The 24,781-nt window shown below is 37.8% G+C and overlaps 1 protein-coding gene and 1 long non-coding RNA gene across 2 annotated transcripts in view; both read right to left on the bottom strand.

The window, feature by feature from the left end:
• Positions 1-11,589: 11,589 nt before the first annotated feature.
• On the bottom strand, positions 11,590-17,869 carry LOC121016485 (uncharacterized). Its single transcript, XR_005784309.1, has 2 exons — positions 14,002-17,869; positions 11,590-12,208 (listed from the first exon to the last, which is right to left on the bottom strand). It is a non-coding gene; the product is annotated as an uncharacterized LOC121016485 (long non-coding RNA).
• A 3,490-nt stretch (positions 17,870-21,359) lies between these two features.
• CCDC138 (coiled-coil domain containing 138) overlaps positions 21,360-24,781 on the bottom strand; it is a 144,487-nt gene continuing 141,065 nt past the window's right edge. The window contains exons 11-12 of the mRNA XM_040454176.1: positions 23,587-23,725; positions 21,360-21,859 (exon numbers count right to left, since the gene is read on the bottom strand). Coding sequence (XP_040310110.1) covers positions 21,694-21,859; positions 23,587-23,725 — 305 coding nt within the window. The 3' untranslated portion in view covers positions 21,360-21,693. The remainder of the gene's footprint in view (positions 21,860-23,586; positions 23,726-24,781) is intronic.

Here is a 24,781-nt window from a genome sequence, read left to right as displayed (position 1 = left end):
TCAGGTTCGCAGCAGACTTATCCACAGAAACTTGGCAGGCCAGAAAGGAGTGGCAGTGGCAGAATATATTCAATGTGCTGAATCAGAAAAATATGCACGAAGAATTCTTTATCCAGCAAGGTTGTCATTCAAAATAGAAGGATAAATAAAGAGTTTCCCAGAGAAACAAAAAATAAAGGTGTTCCTGACCACTAAAACAGTCCTGCAAGAAATTTTAAGGGAAACTTGTTGAGTGGGAAAGAAATGAAACAAAACAAAAAAACTGGGGCACCTGGGTGGCTCAGTCAGTTGAGCGTCCAACTTCAGCTCAGGTCATGATCTCACAGTTTGTGGGTTTGAGCCCCACATCAGGCTCTGTGCTGACAGGACAGAGCCTGGAACCTGCTTCACGTTCTGTGTCTCTCTATCTGCCCCTCCCGTGCTTGTGGGCTCTCAAAAATAAAAAAAAAAATAAACATTTAAAAAAAAGGCCAAAAGCAACAAAGATTAGAAAGGACCAGAGAACAACACCAACTCTACAGGCAACACAATGCCACTAAATTCCTAACTTTCAGTACTCGCTATAAATGTCAATGGACTAAAAGTTCCAATCAAAAGACACAGGGTATCAGAATGGATAAGAAAACAAGACCCAGGGGTGCCTGGGTGGCTCAGTTGGTTAAGCATCCGACATCAGCTCAGGTAATAATCTCACGGTTTGTGAGTTTGAGCCCCGCATCGGGCTCTGCTGACAGCTCAGATATGAAGCCTGCTTCATATTGTGTCTCCCTCTCTCTCTGTCCCTTCCCCCCTCATTCTCTGTTTCTCTCTCTCTCTGTCTCTCTCTGCCTCTCTCAAAAATAAATAAACATAAAAAAATTTTTTTTAAAAGAAGAGAAAACAAGACCCATTTATATACTGCTTACAAGAGACCTATTTTAGACCTAAAGACATCTGCATATTGAAAGTAAGAGGATGGAGCACCATCTAACATGCTAATGGTAATCATAAGAAAGCTGGATTAGCCATACTTATATCAGACAAACTAGATTTTAAAATAAAGATTGTAGCAAGGGATGAAAAAGGGCATTATATCATAACTAAGGGATCTATCTACCAAGAAGGCCTAACAATTGTAAACATATATGCTCCAAATGTGAAAGCACCCAAATATAAAAATCAATTAATCACAAACATAAAGAAACTCATTGATAATAATACCATAATAGTAGGGGACTTCAACATCCCACTTACAACAATGGACAGACCATCTAAGCAGAAAATCAACAAGGAAACAATGGTTTTGAATGACAAACTGGACTGGGTGGAATTAACGGATATATTCAGAACATTTCATCCTAAAGCAGTAGAATAACCATTCTTCTCAAGTGCACATAGAACATTCTCAAGAACAGATCACACTGTGACACAAGTCAGCCCTCAACAAGAACAAAAAGATTGACATCATACCTTGTATATTTTCAGACCACAACACTATGTAACTCAAAATCAACCACAAGAAAAAATTTGGCAATACCACAAATACTTGGAGATTAAAGAACACCCTACTATAGAATGAATGGGTAAACCAAGATATTAAAGAGTACATGGAAGCCAATGAAAATGAAAACACCACAGTCCAAAACCTCTGTGATGCAGCAAAGGTGGTCATAAGAGGGAAGTATATAGCAGGCCTTCCTAAAGAAGAAAGAAATGTCTCAAATACACAACCTAACCTTACACCTTAAAGAACTAGAAAAAGAACAGCAAATAAAGCCCAAAACCAGCAGAAGAAGGGCAATAATAAAGATTAGAGCAGAAATCAATAGGAGCTGCTTCTTGGAAAGAATTAACAAAATTGATAAACCCCTAGCCAGATTGATCAAAAAGGAAAAGGAAAGGACCCAAATAAATAAAGTCACACATGAATTGGAAAGATCACAAATAACACCACAGAAATACAAACAATAATAAGAGAATATTATGAGCAATTATATGCCAACAATTTGCACAATCTGGAAGAGATGGCCAAACTACCAAAATTGAAACAGGAAGAAATAGAAAATTTGAAAAGACCCATATCCAGTAAAGAAATTGAATCAGTAATCAAAAATCTCCCATAAAACGAGTCTAGTGCCAGATAGCTTTCAAGGGGAATTCTATCAAACATTTAAGAATAGATAAAACCTAGTCTTTTGAAGATGTTCCCAAAAAATAGAAATGGAAGGAAAGTTTCCAAACTTATTCTACAAGGCCAGCATTACCTTGATTCCAAAACCAGACAAAGACCCGACTAAAAAGAATTACAGACCAATTTCCCTGATGAACACGGATGAAAAAGTTTTCAACAAGATATCAGCCAACTGGATTGAACATACATTAAAAGAATTATTCACCACGATCAAGTGTGATTTATTCCTGGGATGTAGGTCTGATTCAATATCCAAAAATCAATGTGATACATCACATTGATAAAAGAAAGGATAAGAACTACATGGTCCTCTCAATAGATGCAGAGAAAACATTTGACAAAATACAGCATCCTTTCTTGATAAAAACCTTCAAGAAAGTAGGGATAGAAGGATCATACCTCAAGATCATAAAAGCCATATATGAAAGACAGACTGCTAATATCCTCAATGGGGAAAAACTGAGAGTTCTCCCCTAAGGTCAAGGAACATGACAGGGATGTCCACTCTCACCACTATTATTCAACATAGTGTTGGAAGTCCTAGCCTCAGAACTCAGGCAACACAAAGAAATAAAATGCATCCAAATCTGCAAGGAGGAAGTCAAATTTTCACTCTTCACAGATGACATGATACTCTATGTGGAAAACCCAAAACATTCCACCAAAATACTGCTAGAATTCAGCAAAGTTGCAGGATACAAAATCAATGCACAGAAATCAGTTGCATTCCTATATACCAATAATGAAGCAGCAGAAAGAGAAATCAAGGAATCAATCCCATTTACAATTACACCAAAAATCATTAAATATCTAGGAATAAATCTAACCAAAGAGGTGAAAAATATATACGCTGAAAGCCATAGAAAGTTTATGAAAGAAATTGAAGACACAAAAGAATGGAAAAACATTCCATGCTCATGGATTGGAAGAACAAATACTGTTAAAATGTAGATACTACCCAAAGCAATCTACATATTCAATGAGATCCCTATCAAAGTAACACCAGCATTCTTCACAGAGCTAGAACAACTAATCCTAAAATTTGTATGGAACCAGAAAAGATCCCGAATAGCCAAAGCACTCTTGAAAAAGAAAACCAAAGCAGGAGGCATCACAATCCCAGACTTCAAGCTATACTACACAGCTGTAATCATCAAGACAGTATGGTACTGGCACAAGAGCAGACACTCAGATCAATGGAACAGAATAGAGAACCGTAAATGGACCCACAAATGTATGGCCAACTAGGGGCTCCTAGTTCCTATCCAGGAGCATGGAATATTTTTCCACTTTTTGGTGTCGTCTTCAATTTCATTCATAAGCTTTCTATAGTTTTCAGTGTATAGATTTTTCACCTCTTTGGTTAGATTTATTCTTAGGTATTTTACGGTTTTTTGTGCAACTGTAAATGGGATCGATTCCTTGATTTCTCTTTCTGTCACTTCATTGTTGGTGTATAGGAATGCAACCAATTTCTGTGCGTTGATTTTATATCCTGACACTTTGCTGAATTCATGAATCAGTTCTAGCAGTTTTTTTGTGGAATCTTTTGGGTTTTCCATATGGAGTATCATGTCATCTGCGAAGATTGAAAGTGACCTCCTCCTGGCCGATTTGGATGCCTTTTATTTCTTTGTGTTGTCTGACTGCAGAGCCTAAGACTTCTAATGCTGTGTTGAATGACAGTGGCGAGAGTGGACATCCCTTTCTTGTTCCTGACCTGAGGGGAAAGCTCTCAGTTTTTCCCCATTGAAGATGATATTAGCATTCGGTCGTTCATATATGGCTTTTATGATCTTAAGGTATGATCCTTCTATCCCTACTTTCTTGAGGGTTTTTATCAAAAACGGATGCTGTATTTTGTCAAATGGTTTCTCTGCATCTATTGAGAGGATCATATGGTTCTTGTCCTTTCTTTTACTGATGTGATGAATCACGTTAATTATTTTGCGGATGTTGAACCAGCCCTGCATCCCAGGTATAAATCCCACTTGGATGTGGTGAATCATTTTTTAAATGTATTGTTGGATCCGGTTGGCCAATATCTTGTTGAGGATTTTTGCATCCATGTTCATCAGGGAAATTGGTCTATAGTTCTCCTTTTTAGTGAGGTCTCTGTCTGGTTTTGGAATCAAGGTAATGCTGGCTTCAGAGAATGAGTTTGGAAGTTTTCCTTCCATTTCTATTTTTTGGAACAGTTTCAAGAGAATAGGTGTTAACTCTTCCTTAAATGTTTGGTAGAATTCCGCTGAAAAGCCATCTGGCCCTGGACTCTTGTTTTTTGGCAGATTTTTGATTACTAATTCCATTTCCTTACTGGTTATGGGGTCTGTTCAAATTTTCTATTTCTTCCTGTTTCAGTTTTGGTAGTGTATATGTTTCTAGGAATTTGTCCATTTCTTCCAGATTACCCATTTTATTGGCATATAATTGCTCATAATATTCTCTTATTGTTTTTATTTCTGCTGTGTTAGTTGTGATCTCTCCTCTTTCATTCCTGATTTCATTTATTTGGGTCCTTTCCTTTTTCTTCTTGATCAAACTGGATAGTGGTTTATCAATTTTGTTAATTCTTTCAAAGAACCAGCTTCTGGTTTCATTGATCTGTTCTACTGTTTTGTTTTGCTTTTTTTGGTTGTTGTTGTTGTTTCAATAGCATTAATTTCTGCTCTAATCTTTATTATTTCCTGTCTTTTTCTGGTTTGGGGTTTTATTTGGTGTTCTTTTTCCAGCTCCTTAAGGCATAAGCTTAGGTTGTGTATCTGAGCTCTTTCTTCCTTCTTTAGGAAGGTCTGGATTGCTATATACTTTCCTCTTATGACTGCCTTTGCTGCGTCCCAGAGGTTTTGGGTTGTGGTGTTATCATTTTCATTGACTTCCATATACTTTTTAATTTCCTCTTTAACTGCTTGGTTAGCCCATTCATTCTTTTTTTTTAATGTTTTTTAAATTTCATTTATTTATTTATTTTTGAGACAGAGAGAGACAGAGCATGAGCAGGGGAGGGGCAGAGAGAGAAGGAGATACAGAATCTGAAGCAGGCTTCAGGCTCCGAGCTGTCAGCACAGAGCCGGACGCAGGGCCCGAACCCACGGACTGAGATCATGACCTGAGCTGAAGTCAGATGCTCAACTGACTGAGCCACCCAGGCGCCCCCCCGCCCATTCATTGTTTAGTAGAATGTTCTTCAGTCTCCAAGTATTTGTTACCTTTCCAATTTTTTTCTTGTGGTTGATATCGAGTTTCATAGTGTTGTGGTCTGAAAATATGCACGGTATGATCTTGATCTTTTTGTACTTACTTAGGGCAGATTTGTGTCCCAGTATATGGTCTATTTTGGAGAATGTTCCATGTGCACTGGAGAAGAATGTATATCCTGCTGCTTTAGGATGGAATGTTCTGAATATATCTGTTAAGTGCATCTTGTCCAGTGTGTCATTCAAAGCCATTGTTTCCTTGTTGATTTTTTGATTAGATGATCTGTCCATTGCTGTGAGTGGGGTATTAAAGTCTCCTACTATTATGGTATTACTATCAATGAGTTTCTTTATGTTTGTGATTAATTGATTTATATATTTGGGCGCTCACACATTTGGTGCATAAATGTTTACAATTGTTAAGTCTTCTTGGTCTATAGACCCCTTGATTATGATATAATGCCCTTCTGCATCTCTTGATACAGTCTTTATTTTAAAGTCTAGATTGTCTGATATTAGTATGGCTACTCCAGCTTTCTTTTGTTGACCATTAGCATGATAGATGGTTTTCCATCCCCTTATTTTCAATCTGAAGGTGTCTTTAGGTCTAAAGTGGGTCTCTTGTAAACAGCATATAGATGGATCTTGTTTTCTTATCCATTCTGTTACCCTATGTCTTTTGATTGGAGCATTGAGTCCATTGACATTCAGAGTGAGTATTGAAAGATAGGAATTTATTGCCATTATGATGCTTGTAGAGTTGGAGCTTCTGGTGTTGTTCTCTGAATCGTTTGTTGCTTTTGGTATTTATGTATATATAAATATACATATTTATATACATATAAATATACATATAAATTTATATACATATAAGTATACATATAAATATATATATATATTTTTTTTTTTCATCTTTTCTCCCCTCAGAAAGTCCCCCTTGAAATTTCTTGCAGGGTTGGTTTAGTGGTCACAAACTCCTTTAATTTTTGTTTGTCTGGGAAACTTTTTTCTCTCCTTCTATTTTGAATGATAGCCTTGCTGGATAAAGAATTCTTGGCTGCATATTTTTCTGATTCAGCACACTGAATATGTCCTGTCACTCACTTCTGGCCTGCCAAGTTTCTGTGGATAGGTCTGCTGCAAACCTGATCTGTCTTCCCTTGTATGTTAGGGACTTTTTTCCCCTTGCTGCTTTCACGATTCTCTCCTTGCCTGAGTATTTTGTGAATTTGACTATGATATGCCTTGTGGATGGTTGGTTTTTGTTTAATCTAATGGGGGTCCTCTGTGCTTCCTGGATTTTAATGTCTGTGTCTTTCCCCAGGTTAGGAAAGTTTTTTCCACTATGATTTGCTCACATAACCCTTTTACCCCTATTTCTCTCTCTTCCTCTTCTGGGACCCCTATGATTCTGATGTTGTTCCTTTTTAATGAGTCACTGATTTCTCTAATTCTTAGATGTGCTCTTTTGCCTTAATATTCCTCTTTTTTTCTGCTTTGTTATTCTCTATAAGTTTGTCCTCTATATCACTGATTCTCTGTTCTGCCTCGTCCATCCTTGCCGCCACTGCATCCATCGGTGATTGCAGCTCAGTTATAGCATTTTTAATTTCATTATGGCTATTTTTACTTCTTTTATCTCTGCAGAAAGGGATTCTAATATATTTGTGACTCCAGCTAGTATTCTTATTATCGTGATTCTAAATTCTGGTTCAGACATCTTGCTTGTATCTGTGTTGGTTAAATTCCTAGCTGTTGTTTCTTCGTGCTCTTTCTTTTGGGGTGAATTCCTTCGTTTTGTCATTTTGAAGGGAGAAAAGGAATTAATGAGGTAGAAGAATTGAAATAAAAAAATTAAAATAAAAAAATATTGAAATTAAAAATTAAACACACACACACACACACACACACACACACACACACACACACAAATCAAATAGATGATGCTAGATCCTAGGTGTGTTTTGGTGTGGGTGTTGAAAGTGGTTTGACAGATTCAAGAAAAAAAAGGCATAGGTGGAAGGAAATCGTTTGAGAATTTGAAAAAATGAATACATGAGATAAACTAAAATGAGATGATGGGGTAAAATAGAATTTGAAAACATATACGCAAAAGTAAAGAATGTAGTAGAAAAAAATTAAAGAACAATATTTTTAATAAGAATTCAAAATAAATATGAATTTTTTCATTTTCCGTATTTAAGAAAAAAGAAAAGAAATGAAAAGGAAAAAAGATAAAATAAAAACAATAGTTTGAAAATTTGAAAAAGTGAATACACTATAGTAGACTAAAAAAATGATGGAAGTAAAATAGAATTTGAAAAAAATTATATAACAGCAAAAAAATATAGTAATAAAAATTAAATAAAAATATTTTTAATAGAAATTGAAAGTAAAATGAAGTTCTTCTCTCTTTGCATTCAAGAAAAGGAAAAGAAATGAAAAAGAGGAAAATAGAAAAAGAAAAAAAGGGAAATTGAGAATTTGAAAAGGTGAGTACACTGAAGTAGAGTAAAATAAAATAATGGAAGTAAAGTAGAATTTGAAAAAAATTATACAAAAGTGAAAAGTAGGGGCACCTGGGTGGCGCAGTCGGTTAAGCGTCCGACTTCAGCCAGGTCACGATCTCGCGGTCCGGGAGTTCGAGCCCCACGTCGGGCTCTGGGCTGATGGCTCGGAGCCTGGAGCCTGTTTCCGATTCTGTGTCTCCCTCTCTCTCTGCCCCTCCCCCGTTCATGCTCTGTCTCTCTCTGTCCCAAAAATAAATAAACGTTGAAAAAAAAAAACTTAAAAAAAAAAGTGAAAAGTATAGTAATAAAAATTAAAGAAATATTTTTTAATAAAAATTGAAAATAAAAATGAATTTTTTCTCTTTATTCAAGAAAAAGAAAAGAATTGTAAAAGAGAAAAAGGAAAAAAAAAAGAAAATTGAATAGATGAACCTGCTAACAGATTGAAGTAGGACTGAAATTGCTTCGTTTTCTCCTAGAAGTCAGCCTATGTAGCTCTTTATAGTCCATAAATTCAGGCGGTGGTGAGACTTGTGTTCTTGAGACGAAGTTGGCCCAGTTGGGTGGGGCTCAGTGTAACAGCTGCGCTTTCCACTAGGTGGTGCTGCTAGCCTACTGGGGTGGATTGTTGCGGGGCTCGTAGGTGTGTATGTACATGCATGGGAGCAGTGAAAATGGCGCCACCCAGCCACCCAGTCTGTTCTCCCAGATCAGCAATTGTGCACCCGTCCTCTGTCTTCAGCTCTCATCCACTCCCCGCTTCTTCACTCTTCATGACCAGGCCCCAGGCAGCACCTCTCTCCCAAGCCTTGTCTCAGATGTGGCTGTTTTCCCCGGCACCCTACTTCTGAAGGACTGCAGCTTTGACCTGTTCCACCCCTCTGCAGGGGGTCTCAAGAAACAATGGCCAAATGAGCAATGGCCGAATATCAGCTGCACCCAGGTACACCTGCTGGACCCTGTTGTTGATGGTGCCCCGAGACTGAGGCCAGGTGCCAGCCCGTCCCAGAAAATGTTCATGAGACAGTGTAGCAGCAGCATCTCAGGGATTATGGAAAATCACAATACACGTCTGGCAACAGGCTTCACCCTTAACAACCTTGCCCCAGCACCAGCAAATGTGGTTGCCTTCTGGGGTCTGCTGGAACCAGGTGGCTTCAATAGTCTCTACCAAATGTCCTTCCAGCAGTGGAGCCGCTTTTCCCCATGTGGCCAGAGAACCTCCCGGACCCCACTCTGTTCCTGGGGACTCACCCTTCCCACCAGAACACTGCCAGTTGTCCAGCTGCAGAGTTGCAGCCTTTGCGCTCCCCATGTTTACAGTATTAATGGAATTTAAACCCTCTCCTTTCTCCCTTTTTAGTTTAGTCCTTGTGGCTGTTTCCAATTTTCCACTTTCTCTCCAGCTGCTTTTGGGGAGGGGTGATTTTCCCGTATTCTCCTCCCCTCCCCAGTCTCTGTCCTCTCTCTGCGCAAAAGCGGTTCCCTACCTTTCAGAGCTTCTTGCTCCCCAAGTTCAGCTCTCCACGCCATGTACCTGCTGAATTCTGTGGTTCAGGTTGTGCAGATTGTTGTGTTAATCCTCCAATCAGTTTTCTAGGTGTGTAGGATGGTTCAGTGTTGGTCTGGTTGTATTTTATGGACGTGAGACACATAGAAAGCTTCCATGCTATTCCACCATCTTGGCTCCTCCCCCAAGATAATTTTAAATAGGGGCATCTGGGTGGCTCAGTTGGTTAAGTGTCTGACTCTTGGTTTTGGCTCAGGTCATCATCTCGTGGTCTCGTGCGTTCAAGTCACATGCCAGACTGCACTATCAGTGCAGAGCCTGCTTGGGATTCTCTGTCTCCCTCTCTCTGCATGCCTCCACTTGCACTGTCTTTGTCTTTCTCAAAATTAATAAATAAACCTTAAAAAACAACAAAATTTGGGCCCAAGGAACTTAAATGGCTTGCAAGTTCACACTATTTAAGAGTGAAGTTGGTGAATCAGTCAGGCTCCCAGTTGGAAATGGATGGCACATTCAAAGTGGGTGATATGAAGGAATTATTTACAAAGAGAGGAATTGTCCTGTCTAAGGTCTAAAGAAACCAGAAGGGGCAGGAGAGGCCGCAGTTACCAGAGGGCACCTGGAGCCAGAGGGCACCATGTAGAGGGGCAGCCTGACAAGGCTGTGACCTGGGGCAAAAGGGTTCTCCTGGCCTCAGGGACCTTGTAGGAAGGAGCTGAGCAATAAACACCCTCCCACCTCCTGATTATGCTCTCTGCTGGCCAAACTCAGCAGGAAGCCCACATAGGTCAGCCTTCTGTCTGCAGGGTCCAATGAATCCAGCACAGCCAGAGAGGCTAAAACTGGATGTCCTGGATCTAGTCTCTTTTCACAAAGCCAAAGACTCTGGAGAGAGCACTGTACATATGCCAGTCTCTGGAAAGTGACACACACAGTGCCCATCCTAGCCCTTCCTGGCTGTGTTACCTTGGGGAGAGGTTAGATTTAACCTCATCTCTTTATCTATGTGTTAGGAATGGTATAAGTATTGAACTCTGACATTGTGGTGAAGACTGGGGAGAAGATGATACCTGAAAAGCAGTTGGCCCAGTGCCAAGTAAGTGCCCAGCAAACTGGATGTTCTGATTGTTGATCTCATCTTCACCTCACAGAACCTATAATGCAGTCATTGGCAGTTCTTCCGGTTTGGTCTCATCTCAGCTGGGTGCTACACGTTTGCTATGAAATGCTTTTAGAGCTTTGAAAAAAGTAACTGTAGACTTTGTGCTACAAACTATTACTTGGGCAAATTTAATGGATTTGAAAGTTCTATCATAACTTCCTCTATATACATCTAAAGCCTTCAGACTTGTCAAGTGGAATGGATGGATTGAAACCACACTGAAATAAAATACAGGTAAAAATAAGGAATGGAACTGAGCACTACTGAATTCCGTAACGAGTTCTAGCTTGATGGCACTGTTACACCAAGAGAAGTCTCTTCCTTAGCCAATCCCCAACCATACCACACTTGAGCCCCAGCCTCACATCTCTCAGCTCTCAAGGTCTGTGCAGAGTCGTCAACTGCATGGGACTGACATTCCTTCAGATGCTCACCTAACTGCATAGCTTGCTGCCTGGCCAGGCCAGTTTAGGTGTCCAAGAATTTAGAGAATAAATGGATTAGAAAGAGATCATGAGAGAGGGAGAGGAGGCCCGAGAAGAGAGGGATGTGATGAACATGTGGCATAGAGAGGTAAGGAGGATGGCATGAGGTGGGGGATGGGAGTGGACAGAGGAGGTTGGAGGAAGGAAGGGGTTGGGGGCTTCTTCTGTGATGATACAGCAGATGGGTCCACGATGAGGGGAAGGTTTGAATGGGTAAAGATGAGAGAAAGAGAGAGAGAGAGAAATAAGGCATACGGCTTTGGCCGATAACACCTTTTCAGGAGCTTCTGCTTCTGAATTCCTAACCCTTAAATCCTTCACTGGCACAGGAAGGGATTTGAGACCAGTGTACAACCATCAGAAGGATGCCAACTCCACATTCTGCACACATTCCGCTGCTATTCTGTGGTCCTGTGATATCTATGTGCACTGGCTACAGTGGTGACAGTGACGGGCTCACTCTCATGCACTGTGCCACCCGCACAGCACTGCTTACTATCCACCCAGGGCTATCCTTGCTTTTAATTTTCACAATAATCCTGTGAAATACCATCATTACTCTCATTTTCTTTATTTAAATAAAATCTTTCATGTGAATATAACACACATACACAAAAGTGCCCACCATGTAAACACACCATGTGAGGTATAATAATACATTATCATAAGGTGAATGTCTGCATAACTTCCTCCCATGTCATGAGATTGAACACTGCCAGCCCTCAGAAGGCCTCCAATCACAAACCTCTCCCTAACTGCATACACAATCCTCTATTTTCTAGATAAATAAACTGTGACTCAGAAATGCGATTGCTTGGGATCACACCACCTGGACCCAAAAGGAAACTTGTCATCTCCTTTACACCTCAAGCACTTTCCAGCCAACCTGCTGCTTCTAGAAACAAGACTAGGCTGTGCCTTTCCATGTGCCACTCAAGGTGTCAGCTTCACGCCTGGACAAAAAGCAACTCAAGTGCCAATGATCTGGAGGAGCCCCTCACCTGAAGCCTAGATGGTGAGAAATCAGTTAGCTCCACGGCTCAAAGAAACAAGTGGCTATTTTCGTGGCAGGCTGAGAAGTAGAGGTATGAGCTGGTCCAGGCACAGTGGGGTTGAAGGAGGCAGGCTTGTTTGTGTCTACCTCTTTGTGGCTCTGGTGCTCCAACAAGTATTCCTACAGAACATAAAACAAGACGATGGTGAAAAGCTTTGCTCAGGCCTTCCTGAATCACTTTTTTAAATAGCTGACTAATACACACTTCTTCCCACCATACACCCCAGCTGTGTAGATCTAAATTATTCTTCTCTGCAAGATACCTGAAGAGGCAAGAACATGGTCCTGTGTGGAACTCTGTTCTTCTCCGTTCCAGTGACTGCGGTTATTCCTTGCACTTGGGTCAGGATGAAGTTGAACTACAGTTCAGGCTCATGAAGAAGAGGCAAAGGGAAACCAGACCATCACTGTCAGAGCTTTCCAGCACAGGGATTTTTCACATATCACTCTCTGTCACTGATGGAGCCTGGACAGCCTTTATACAATCTCTCATAAAGGCCCTTCATCAACACAGTCTTAAGAGCCACCAAGCACAAAAAAAATCCTACTGTTGGTGTAACAGCAGGCTTACCTATGTCTGCATGATGGTGAAAAATATTTGGGGGAGAAGTTAACAGTGTACCTGTAGCACAATGGATGACTGGACTGGACATTTCCCTGTGCCCTTGGTCTCAAGCCTGCTACTTGCCACGCTGAGCTTTGAGTCTGAAAGCCCAGAGAATCACAGAAAGTAGAGGGGCTGGGTCTGCTATTCAGCTCTTCCCCTTACAGCTTACTTTTCTGAGACTCATTTTTTTGCATCAGGAGGATGGGGATTCCTATGATTCTTCTTCATGAGGTGGTTGTGAGAACAGATGAGATCAAGTATGTGAATGTGGTTGAAGACTGTAAGATGGAGAGATTAGGAATCCCAATCAGTGCCAGCACTTCTTGCCACATGGCTGGTGGGGCTGTTCTGCCTGCATCCCCTTCCTGTGGGTGGGCTTATCACTGTGATTTACAAAGGAGTCTGACCCTGGGAGTCCCTCCCTTCTCCATTCCCCCCACCTGATGCTGGTCAGTTCTCACCAGCTTCAGCCAAGCACCTCTCACCTCGACCCTGACCATCCAAGGACTCAGACATTTCCACTGTGGATGCATTACACAAAACACTTTGCAGGGCAGGGCTGCACAGCATATCCACTGTGCCATGTGCATTTATTTCTCTTTACAGAACAACCTAGTGACTCTTTCCTTCCACAGACCACACCTAGAAATTCCCTTCCTCCCCATCCCACATCTATATATGTGTGTCTGTGTATACATATATACATATATGCACATATACACATGTATATACACAAATACTTTGTATAAATTTACACACACACACACACACACACACACACACAGACACACACACACTACACTTAACACAAAATAGTGGAAGCATTTCTTTTAAAATCAGGAAGATGCCTGGGTGGCTCAGTTGGAGCCAAAAAGAAGCCATTACAATGAGTAAGTAAAAGTATTAGGCAAAAAGAAAGATAGGTTCAATGGAGAAGATTTTTGGAGAAACTAACTTCACTGTCAACAGTAAGATTGGAAATGATACACTGGAGCACTAAATGAGTGCTAAAGTGAAAACTAAACAAAATAAAGGGCCCCTGAAAACACTATGAGTGAATTCCCAAGTTTAAATAAATGTTGGGTACTACTTTGTTCCACTCCTTAAAGGAACAAAATTCAGGCTGGCCAGGGACCTCCTACTACTTTTCACTCCTATTAATATGATACTTTGTGTTGTCTTTTTCTTGTGGACAATCTTGTCAGAGATTTGCTTTAGTCTTTCAAAGCACCAGCTTTCAGTATTGATCCTTTGTTACATTGCTTATCTTTTTAATATTCCTTCCTTCCACTTTATTTATACTTACTTTGTTGTTCTTATTCCATCTTCTCTATATGTTTGGTTCACATATTTTCAGCTTCTTCCTTTCTGATAATTCAACCCCACATTTCTGTGGAAAAATTACTTCAGTTAGTTGCATAATACAAGGTCTGGCAAGTAGCATATCATCCTTTAAAGTATTTTCTAATTTCCAGTATGATTTTTTGATCTTTCAGTTATTTAAAACAATGTCAATGCTCTCGATGTATGAGTATTTACATTATCTTTTTGTTACTGACCTCTAACAATTGCAATTGTCAGAAAATGTGCAATTGTCAGAAAATGTGCTCATTTTGAAATTGGTTCTTTGAAACTTAAGACTTGATTTATGGCCTAATACATGGTTAATTGTAGGAAATGTTCTGTGCACATTTAAAGAATGTGTATTTTGTTCAGTCAACATTCCATATACTCTTATATTGTTTATTGTCTTGTTCAAGTCTTTTATATGCTTAGTACTTTTTATGACATGATTTATTGATTACTGAAAGAGATGTATGAAAATCTCCCCTTATAATAATGACCTATTTCTGATTTTCAAAAATTATTCACACTACTTGTATTTTAGAGTTGTACTTTTTTTCCCCTTTTTCTTTCTTTTTCCTTTCTTTTCTTTTCTTTTTTTTTTTTTTTTTGGATATGTCTTGTCAGTGTATCTTTTTTCTCCCACTGTTTTATTTTCACTCTTTCTGTGTCCTTATGTTTTTAGAATGGCTCTTGAAAACAATTTATAGCTGAATTTTTAAAATCCACTCCAATAATCATTGCCTCAACTGGTGAGTTTAATCCATTTATATTGATTATGATTACTGATGTAATTGGATTAACTTCTACTATCTTATTTTATATAGATTTCCTTTTTTCCCTTACTTTTTTCATGCCTTCATCGGTAGAGTCCTCTACCTCTTTTATTAGTATAGAAATTATTGTTTTTAATCTTTTGGTGGTTTATCTAGAAATTTTAACATCATGTTTAATATAAAAGTTTGAGTTACTTTGGTAAGCAACATAATAACTTAAAACACTTTAACTTTGGGGCACCTGGATGGCTCAGTCAGTTAAGCGTTCTACGTCAGCTCTGGACATGACCTCACTGTTCGTGAGTTCGAGCCTGGCATCAGGCCCTGTGCTGACAGCTGGGAGCCTGGAGCCTGCTTCAGATTCTCCCTCCCTCTCTCTCGGCCCCTCCACTGCTTGCACTCTCTCTCTCAAAAATAAGTAAAAATTAAAAAAAAAATTTTTTTAAACAAAAGAACATTTTAACTCTAATTCTAGTTACCCCATTCCTGAGTTGCTGTTCATGTCCTGGGTTTTAGTTCTTTTCTAACCAAATTAAATATGGCTATTTTATAAGTCGCTATAGTCACATTTACCATTTTCTTTGGTGTTATCTCACCTCTTCAACTTCCGGAGAGCGTTTTGCTTCTTCCTAAAGTACATCCTTTAGAGATTCCCCTAAATGTAGTTTATTGGTAGTAAATATTTAGTTTCTCTGAAATGTCTTTATCTTGCCACTGTTCTTGAAAGACATTTTGAGGAGTAGGAAAATTCTACTTTGACAGTCATTGTTCTTTAGTACATTGAAAATATTCCACCATTTAATGGACCAGTTGTTGTTGAAAGTCATTTTTGATCTATGTTGCTGCTTTGAAATTAATCTGTCTTATCTCTGGCTGCTTTTAAGTTTCTACTCTGTCTTTGTTGTTCTTTCATATTCTATGTGATGTTTTTATATCTTTGTTTTATCTTTCTATTAATTCATTCGGGTTCTTGAACTAGGGATTCATATTTTTCATCAGTTCTCAATAATTTATTCTCAATCCTTATCATTTTTTCACACATTATATCTGCCCTATTCCCTCCTTCTGGAACCCATTTAACATGTATATTAGATCTCCTTATGCTTTTTCCTTCATTTATTACATCTTTTAGATTTTTGTTTCTTTATAGGCATTCTGTATAATTTCTATAACCAATTTTCTTCTAAACCATATCCATTGAATTTCTAACTCAATATTTTCACCTCTATGAAGTTACTTTTCAAAACTTACTAGCCGTTTTTTCTATTTTTTGTTTCTTCATTATATTTCTAATGACCTTGTTTCTTTAAACCTATTGAACGTACTTTATGTTGTAATTCGGTATCTCAATTGTGAGTCAATTTCTGCTCTCACTTATAGCTTTGTGTGTGTGTGTTCACTGTGAACTCATGTTGCTCTGCACCTTATCTGAGTAAACTTCTAAGGTCTGGGATGCTTCTTCAATCAGGCACCTAAGGGTAACCAGTCTGGGACTCATTTCAACCAGATTCTCTGCTTAACTATTTTGACTGCCAACAAATTCAAGTCCCATGTCCATGTAAATGTGGACAGGTAGTTAGGAATTCCAGGAGAGATTTCCTTCCCAGAGTCAAAGCTGAGACAGGCATTCCCACTTTCTCCCTCTGCAGAGTAGGGCTTTCCCTAATTCTATCACACACACTGTCCTTCAGGAGTCCTAACTTTATGCAGGGATCACTGGTTCAATTTACCATCTTGATCGTTTCAAGTCTTTGCCTTCTGCCCCATATGCCTACCCTGGCTACTAGTGATTGGCAGGTACCTGAGGGGAAACACTGGGCTCCAGTCCTTAATTACCCTTTTGATTTAATACTTATCATCATTTCGGGCCTCCAAGGAATTTTTTTACTTTGCCATTTGCTCAGGGGTGTGTGTGTGTGTGTGTGTGTGTGTGTGTGTGTGTGTATCCTCAACATTCTTAGCAGTACTGCACTTGGAGGATAAGTGTAGCATACCACACTGCTGGAAACAAAAATTTTCTATTTAACTTTATGTACTTTAGAAGTATTTCTTCTCTTATTCCCACAGAATTTGGATGTTGGGAGAGAAGGAAAATGCACGGCCTTGAGCCACAAGTATAATATGGGTAAAAATCTTGTATTCACTTTGTCCCCATTATCTCCCTTTGTGTAGATTACTTCCAGTCATATAAGTAATAGTGGCTTAGTTTAGCCAGCCTCTCAGGTCTCCCCGAGGCTGTTTCTTTTCCAATCTGTAAACTGGCAATGATTGTAAGACCCATCTCAAAGTGCTTATAAGGATTAAATCATGCATTTAAAAATGTAGATCAGTGTCCAGTACTTAAAACAGTTAACAAATATTAGCTATGATTATTTGCAAAAACTTCTTTCTCTAATATTGCCTGGTTATTTGAAGTCCAGATACACTTTAGAATTTTTTTTTTCAATTTCTAAAAAGAATTCTTTTAGAATTCTGACTGAAATTAATTTTTGTTGAAATATAGGAAGTAATTTGGGGAGATCTGACATCTCAACAAAATCAAGTCTCTTCATCCAGAAACATGGTATATCATTAAGTCTTCTTTGATATTCCTCAGCAAACATTTGGCAGCCCCTCATTTAGGTTCTGAACATTTCTATAATGTTTGTTTCATATTTATTAAATTATTAAATGCATTATAAATAAAAACAATTTCTAATTATTTATTGCTGGAATATATAAAAGCTTTTGCTCTTAATATGTTTATTTTACAATTGGGTATCTTGATGAAGTTTTGTAAGAATCTTACCATTTTCCGGATAATCACATTTATCTGCAAATGATTGTTTTTTTCCTTTCCCAAAGTTACACTTCCTCACTGGACTCCTTAATTTTATTCCTAACCTTAAGCATGTATGTAGTGCTTCATAAATTTGTTGTTGATTTCATATTCCTTTAAGCATATATCAGGGATAGGAGTTGAATTATAACCTTTTAGGCATTTATTAAGACTGTGTGACTTTCCCCCTTTATTATAAAAATACACTAAAATATATTATTCTTACCAGAAAGCCAACTTTGTATTTCTTTTTTTTTATAGTCAATGATATTTTACTTTATTTTTTTTAAATATGAAATTTATTGTCAAATTGGTTTCCATACAACACCCAGTGCTCATCCCAATAGGTGCCCTCCTCAATACCCATCACCCACCCACCCCCCCATAAACCCTCAGTTTGTTCTCAGTTTTTAGAAGACTCTTATGTTTTGGTTCCCTCCCTAACCATTTTTTTTCCTTCCCCTCCCCCATGGTAGAACACCACTAAGTTAAGTTTCTCAGGATCCACATATGAGTGAACACATATGGAGTCTGTCCTTCTCTGTATGACTTATTTCACTTAGCATAACACTCTCCATTTCCATCCACGTTGCTACAAAAGGTCATATTTCATTCTTTCTCATTGCCACGTAGTATTCCATTGTGTATATAAACCACAATTTCCAACTTTGTATTTCTAGAATGCATGCTAGCCTACTTGGTCATGGATTGTTCTGGTGATACATGTTTGGTATTGACTTGTTCATAATTCTTTAGACTTTTTAATCTGTTAAATTCTTTCCTACTTCCTTTGACAATTTTTGCTACTGGGTTCATGCTAACTGTATAAAATGAATTAGGATACTTTTTCTACATTCTGGGACAGTTTGAACAGCTTTAAATATTTTCACCTTAAAATGTTAAAACAATTCTCCTGTAACACACCTGGACTTGATGTCATTTTTTTTTTAATTTTTTTTAACGTTTATTTATTTTTGAGACAGAGACAGAGCATGAACGGGGGAGGGTCAGAGAGAGAGGGAGACACAGAATCGGAAGCAGGCTCCAGGCTCTGAGCCATCAGCCCAGAGCCCGACGCGGGGCTCGAACTCACGGACCGCGAGATCGTGACCTGAGCCGAAGTCGGACGCTCAACCGACTGAGCCACCCAGGCGCCCCTTGATGTCATTTTTAAAAAGAATTTTGGGATGCCTGGGTGGCTCAGTCGGTTAAGTGTCCGACTCTTGATTTTGGCTCAGATCATGATCTCATGGTTGTGAGATCAAGTTCTGTGTAGAATTCTGCACTGACAGCACAGAACCTGCTTGGGGTTCTCTCTCTCCCTCTCTCTCTGCACCTCCCTTGCTCCCCACATGCATGCACACACTCTGTCTCAAAATAAATAAACTTAAAAAGAATTCTTCCATAATTTTATCAAAGACTTCAATGATTTTCTATTGCATATTTCTTAATTTTTTTAGTGCTTATTTTTGAGAGAGAGAGAGAGACAAGAGTGTGAGTGGGGGAGGGTCAGAGAGAGAAGGAGACACAGAATCTGAAGCAGGCTCCAGGCTCCAAGCTGTCAGCACAGAGCCCGATGTGGGGCTCAACTCACAAACCGTGAGATCATGACCTGAGCCCAAGTTGACACTTAACGAACTGAGACACCCAGATCTCCCATATTGCATATTTCTTGATATGATTTTTATAAATTGTTTTCTAGAAAATAGTTTATTTCATCCAGATTTTCAAATTTATCAGAACAGGGTAATAAAGAATTTAAAATATTAAAAAAACACTTTTATTTATCCTAATAAATATTTTTATTCTTTACAAGTTCCTGGCTTCTATTTTTTGGCTATGACTATGTATTTTCTTTTTCTTCTTCAGTGTTTTGAGAATATTGATCCTGCCTTTAATAGTAGTTACCTTGACATTTTTGACAAACATGCCTTTATCCTTCTTTTCTCTGTCAAAGGTAATTTTGATATGGAACATTTTGACTCTATTTCTCATGAAACTATGGAAGACTTTACTCACTAGCTCTTCCATCTGTGCTTCAATCTCTGGGCTCCATTAATTCTCAGTTTTTAACATCAGTTTATATAGTTTATCCAAATATCACTAAATTATTGCTTTTCCCATTTTTTATCCTTTTGAAAAATTTAACACTTCATTTTACAAATTTACAATAATTAATTACATTTATTTATGCTTATGTGATTTCAGTTTCACTAGTCTTGTGGTATGAGGTGGATTTAATAAATCCAATTTCCCTTCATGTCTAGGTTGGTTGGAATGATCTAAGTAAGCAGCTTCTTGTCTCAAGACATGGTATCCTTTCTAAACACTTACATATCTGAAAATGTCTTTCTTCCATTGTCTTCATCTGTGAAAGCATCTTCACTAGGTATAAATTCTTTAAGTAAAACTTTCCCTCTCCAAAACATGAGAGGGTAGTTTTCTATCAACTTCTGGCATTGCATGAGGCTAACTTGGTTTTTCTTCTCTTGCAGGTAACTGACTTTTGTTTGTTCTTGCCTTTATCCTCATAATACTTAGAATTAAATTACAGTTCATTTTTAAATTATAGGATGCATCTAATTATAGAATGCTTTTCTCATTTATTTTTCTGGAACACGATGTGCTCTTTCAATCCATACATGCAGATCTTTCTTTGGTGCCCCAAAATCTTTGTTCAACTATATCTCTGAGCAGTACTTTTGCTCTATCTGTTCTGTTCTTTTCTTCAGAAACATCAAATACGCCAGGCTCAAGTGCTAACCTTTGCTCTTCCATCGGCTGTCCACTCTCTCGTTGGTACCATCTCAAGGTACTTGTGAGAGCTACTCTTTTTTCTCGTGACACTGATTCTATCTTTTGCCATATCAGTGATGGTATATTTTTGTGTCTGCTGTGCATTTCTCCTTCTGCATTCTTTAGTTCCTAAAAGTGTCACCATACTCAACCTGTTCTCTCTTTATGGCTTTCTGTTTCTGCTTCACAAACAGCACATTTTTTATACTCATCTGAAGAGGCCCAAGCGTTTCCTGAAAATTTCTCCATTTCTGGAAATGAGAATATATACTGATACAGCATAATTTAGGACAGTGCTCCTTTTCTGTGTTTCTCAGTATTCTGTCCCAACTCCCACCATCTCCATCCACCTCACCCAGACCTGTGGCTACTTCACCCATCTTGGGTTATATAGCAAGAGATATCCCTGGGTGTTGGGAGACTAAGATATTTTTATGTTTTGTTTTGTTTTTTTTTTTTTTTAACCCATCTATGGTACATATATAGTTTGGTGATGATTAAATTATTTTGGAAAAATAATAGAAAAAATTCTTTACTCTGTGAACAGCACAATAAAAAATCAGTTTTTGTGAATCTAAGATATACACAAAAGTTATGGTATGAGGATGGCAGTTAAAACTTATATACTTTTGGGGCGCCTGGGTGGCTCAGGTGGTTAAGCTTCCGACTTCGGCTCAAGGTCATGATCTTACGGTTTGTGGGTTCCAGCCCCACGTTGGGCTCTGTGCTGAGGCTCGGAGCCTGGAGTCTGCTTCTTATTCTGTGTCTGTCTCCCTCTCTCTCTCCCTTGCCTCTCCCCTTGCCTCCATTCATGCTCTCTCTCTCTCTCTCAAAAATAAACATTAAAAAGATTTTTTTTTAACTTATATACTTTTGCTTCTGAAAGGGGAAATTGTTGATATTTTGAGAAAGAATGACAACATGATCTAATCCTCTTTCCCACATAAACACCAATTTTATTCCAAATAATCACATAATTTAAAAAATTTTCCTAAAACACTCTTACAAAAAGTAACCCCAGTATCACTAATTCTGGAAATTCCATTTTGTACATTAGTAAGTACTACCTCAACTGAACTGAAACAGTCCAAAAATTCCATAGCTTCTATAGATTCAACTTAAAAGTGAAAAAAAATTATATTTTTCATGATAAATGATGCTACTGATAACTTTACTTGGTAGACTTTTAGTTACTTTGGTGATTTTTACAATCTTACAAATAAGCAACACATATATAATTTATATAAAATAATATTAAGCTATTCTAATGGCTTGCACTGGAGGCCAAGGAGTTGCATTTTGTTAAACCCAAATTGAACAGAGTTGAATTTAAGTTAATACAGAGAAAGGCATGCTCTGGATGTGTTGTCCTTTGCATTTCTTGAAGCATCAGATGAATTGTAAAAAGTTCAAAGAGCTTCTTATTACTCCTGGAAGAGAATGAATACATTAACTTAATTGCACACACTTAGGGAGTTTATCTGGAATGGCAATGAGCAATCATTTACTTGTAAATGTGGGCAAATGGCACCTGGTTTTCAACATAGCGCAGAAAATATGTAACTAAAGGATTAATACGTCAAGGCAAACAAAAAGGGGTTTTAGGAGAGAAGCCTAAAGTGGAAAACTATTCAAGGAAAAAAAGAATATGCTCTATGATCCTGAAAACTGAACCCTATTCACCATTAAAATGCTTGAGAATATTTCCTTCCTCACAGTTAGAAAAATTAAAATACTTGATCATCTTATTTTAAGTAAGTAGCAGAACATTGGGTTACCTTTTGACTTAGGTCAAAAATACCTTTTCAACCAACCTACCTGTAATTATCAGTCAGTAATTTCATTTTCAATCAGAATAACATCTGAAACATTTTTCTCATTTCCTTGTCTATATATATTTACCTCCTGAAAGAAATTATCAAATAACCTATATAACCACCTGCTAAATACAAAATGATTCACATCTTTGTGGTTTTAAAGATTTACTTCAAGACCTGCTTGAGCGTCAGCTATTCCCAGCCCTCCATTTAGAGATTTGTTCTAGCTCTTTCTCTCAGTCTGAAATGAACGTAAGCTATAAAACACATCGAGAATAGTAAAATGCTTTGGCTCAAGGATATACTTGCACTTTGGGAATACATAAACATAAACCCGTGAATTAAGAGCCAAGACCAAATTAAACCCAAGTAATGTTATTGCAGCTTCAAGGCACTACAGGTAAACTACAACATGTCTTCCTGAGAATTTACTGATTACAAATCAAGATAACCATGGTACCGTCAGTCTGCAAATAAAGGAAGAAAATTAATTGATAAGTTTACCTGACATTTGTCCCAAACTAATAATGTATGAGGTTTTATTTTGACAATTAATAACTTACTGTGGTGTGGTACAGTGTACTAAGCACCAAGCAGAACATGTGGACCTACTAGCACACATCTACAAATAATTTTAAGATGTATTATATTTACTATTCAAGTACACCGAGGCCAGATAAAATACCTAGGTTCATTACCATGCAAATCACAGGGGAGAGGAAAGGAATGGGGCAGTGGAGCTGAACCAAAATCAAAATTTTACCATTATAAACATGGGATGAGTCAGGTGTTTAATTTGCCTCAAAAGAAACACCAGAAAATACCTCAAGATTAGGAAAATAACGCTTAAAATCTATGTCCTTTATTTATAATTTAGTAACTGGTTATATCGAAGTTTGCATCAGAGGAAAGAAGAAGAAATGCAAAAGCCCTTAATTCTCACAATAAAATCCAAATTAGTGGCATAACAAGCCCATAATTCTGCTTCATTCTAATTCCCTAAATTCATTTCAATACATCAATAAGGATTTGCATATATACTTTTATTACCTTTTTTATTTTCACCTGTGGTATTACAGAGTATCCGTGTGCAGTAAGTCACTCTGATACTACCACCTAGTTGCTAAAAACTGCTCTTATTTTTACATACCCTGTGGTACTTAAAGTTTGTTTAGCAGAAATGAACTATGGAAACAAGACGTTTCTAGATGGATACTCCAATTCTCATCTGTTACTGAGTATGTATCTTGGACATGCATTAATATTTTATGATTCTCAAGTTTCTACATCACAATAATACATCTTTCAATACAAAATTTTAGAAATAAAAAAAATCTTACTTGATTTTGGAAAGTTTCTGCAGAATAATACTGAGCTTTTCTAGTATTTGAAGATCAAGCTTAGGGGTTCGAAGCAGCACTGAGCAAGTACGAAAAAATAAAGTGTTGCTACAGGCTTCCAGGAAAGGCTGCAAAGATTCTGCAAAACAAATTACCAGTGCTTTACTGTTAGGGAGTAGATAAAAAAAAATTAAAAACAAAATAAACCTGAAGTATATGGGTGTATTCATAAATATTGGTTTGGATTTTCATTCTTTTCATACTTTGGGCAAAAATATCATCACTTGAAAAATTAAAGTCTCCACTGGCTCTTGTTGAACAATGCACAAACCAAAAATAAGATTATTTTCCCTAATATCCAACTTCCATTAGTCAGCACTTAGCAGAAATTCCATGCTTGAAAGAATCGGGGAAAGTCATTTCTTCAGTAAGTTCATAATAGTAGACTGAGTTTAAACAATTAGCAATAAGAAATATTTTTGGAACAGCAATTTTTAAAAAAACCCTACCTTTAAGAATTTCATTTGTGTGTTAATGACAATTTACATAATCAATGGCTAGGGAATAACGTTTTAACATAAGAGCAAAAGGGTGAAAAGACTGAAAATATTACAAAATAAAAAATTTTTCACGTCTATGTAAAAAAAAATTACAAAACTTAAAAAGCAAAAAGTTCTAAAAAACAAAAGCAAAAAAAAAAAAAAAAAGGAAATCTCAAACTTGAGGCAGAGGGATTGGGAGGAAATCCCCTTGCAATATGTTTGCCAGAAGATTGATACTTTTTTTTTTAGACTGATACTATTTTTAAAAAAGCTTTTATAATCAGTAAGAAAAGGGTGGACCTAATATTTTTTTTTAGTAATGAGCAAAGGGCACAAGCAAGCAATCATGACAGAATAAATATAGAAAACATATTCAACCTTAGGAGGAATAGAATAATTAGAACTTGGCAAATGTGTATCAAAAGTCTTGAAAGGGTATATCCTTCGATTCAGCAATTCTGCCTCTAAGCCTGTGTCGGAATCAGATGTATGCAGAGGTTTGTGCATATGGGCCACAGAAAAGTCTGTAATAGTGAGAAATGAAAGCTCTGCTAAAGTGGTTATGAGCTGAACACAGTAACGTATAAACATACTAAGATGCACATCGCTAGTGGGGCACCTGGGTGGCTCAACTGGTTAGGTGACTGACTTCG

Source organism: Herpailurus yagouaroundi, unplaced genomic scaffold (genome assembly GCF_014898765.1).
Source record: "Herpailurus yagouaroundi ecotype Mexico unplaced genomic scaffold, PumYag 210, whole genome shotgun sequence".
NCBI lineage: Eukaryota > Metazoa > Chordata > Mammalia > Carnivora > Felidae > Herpailurus > Herpailurus yagouaroundi.
Note: the sequence above shows the minus strand (reverse complement) of the source record. Positions and strands in the feature narration are given on the sequence as shown.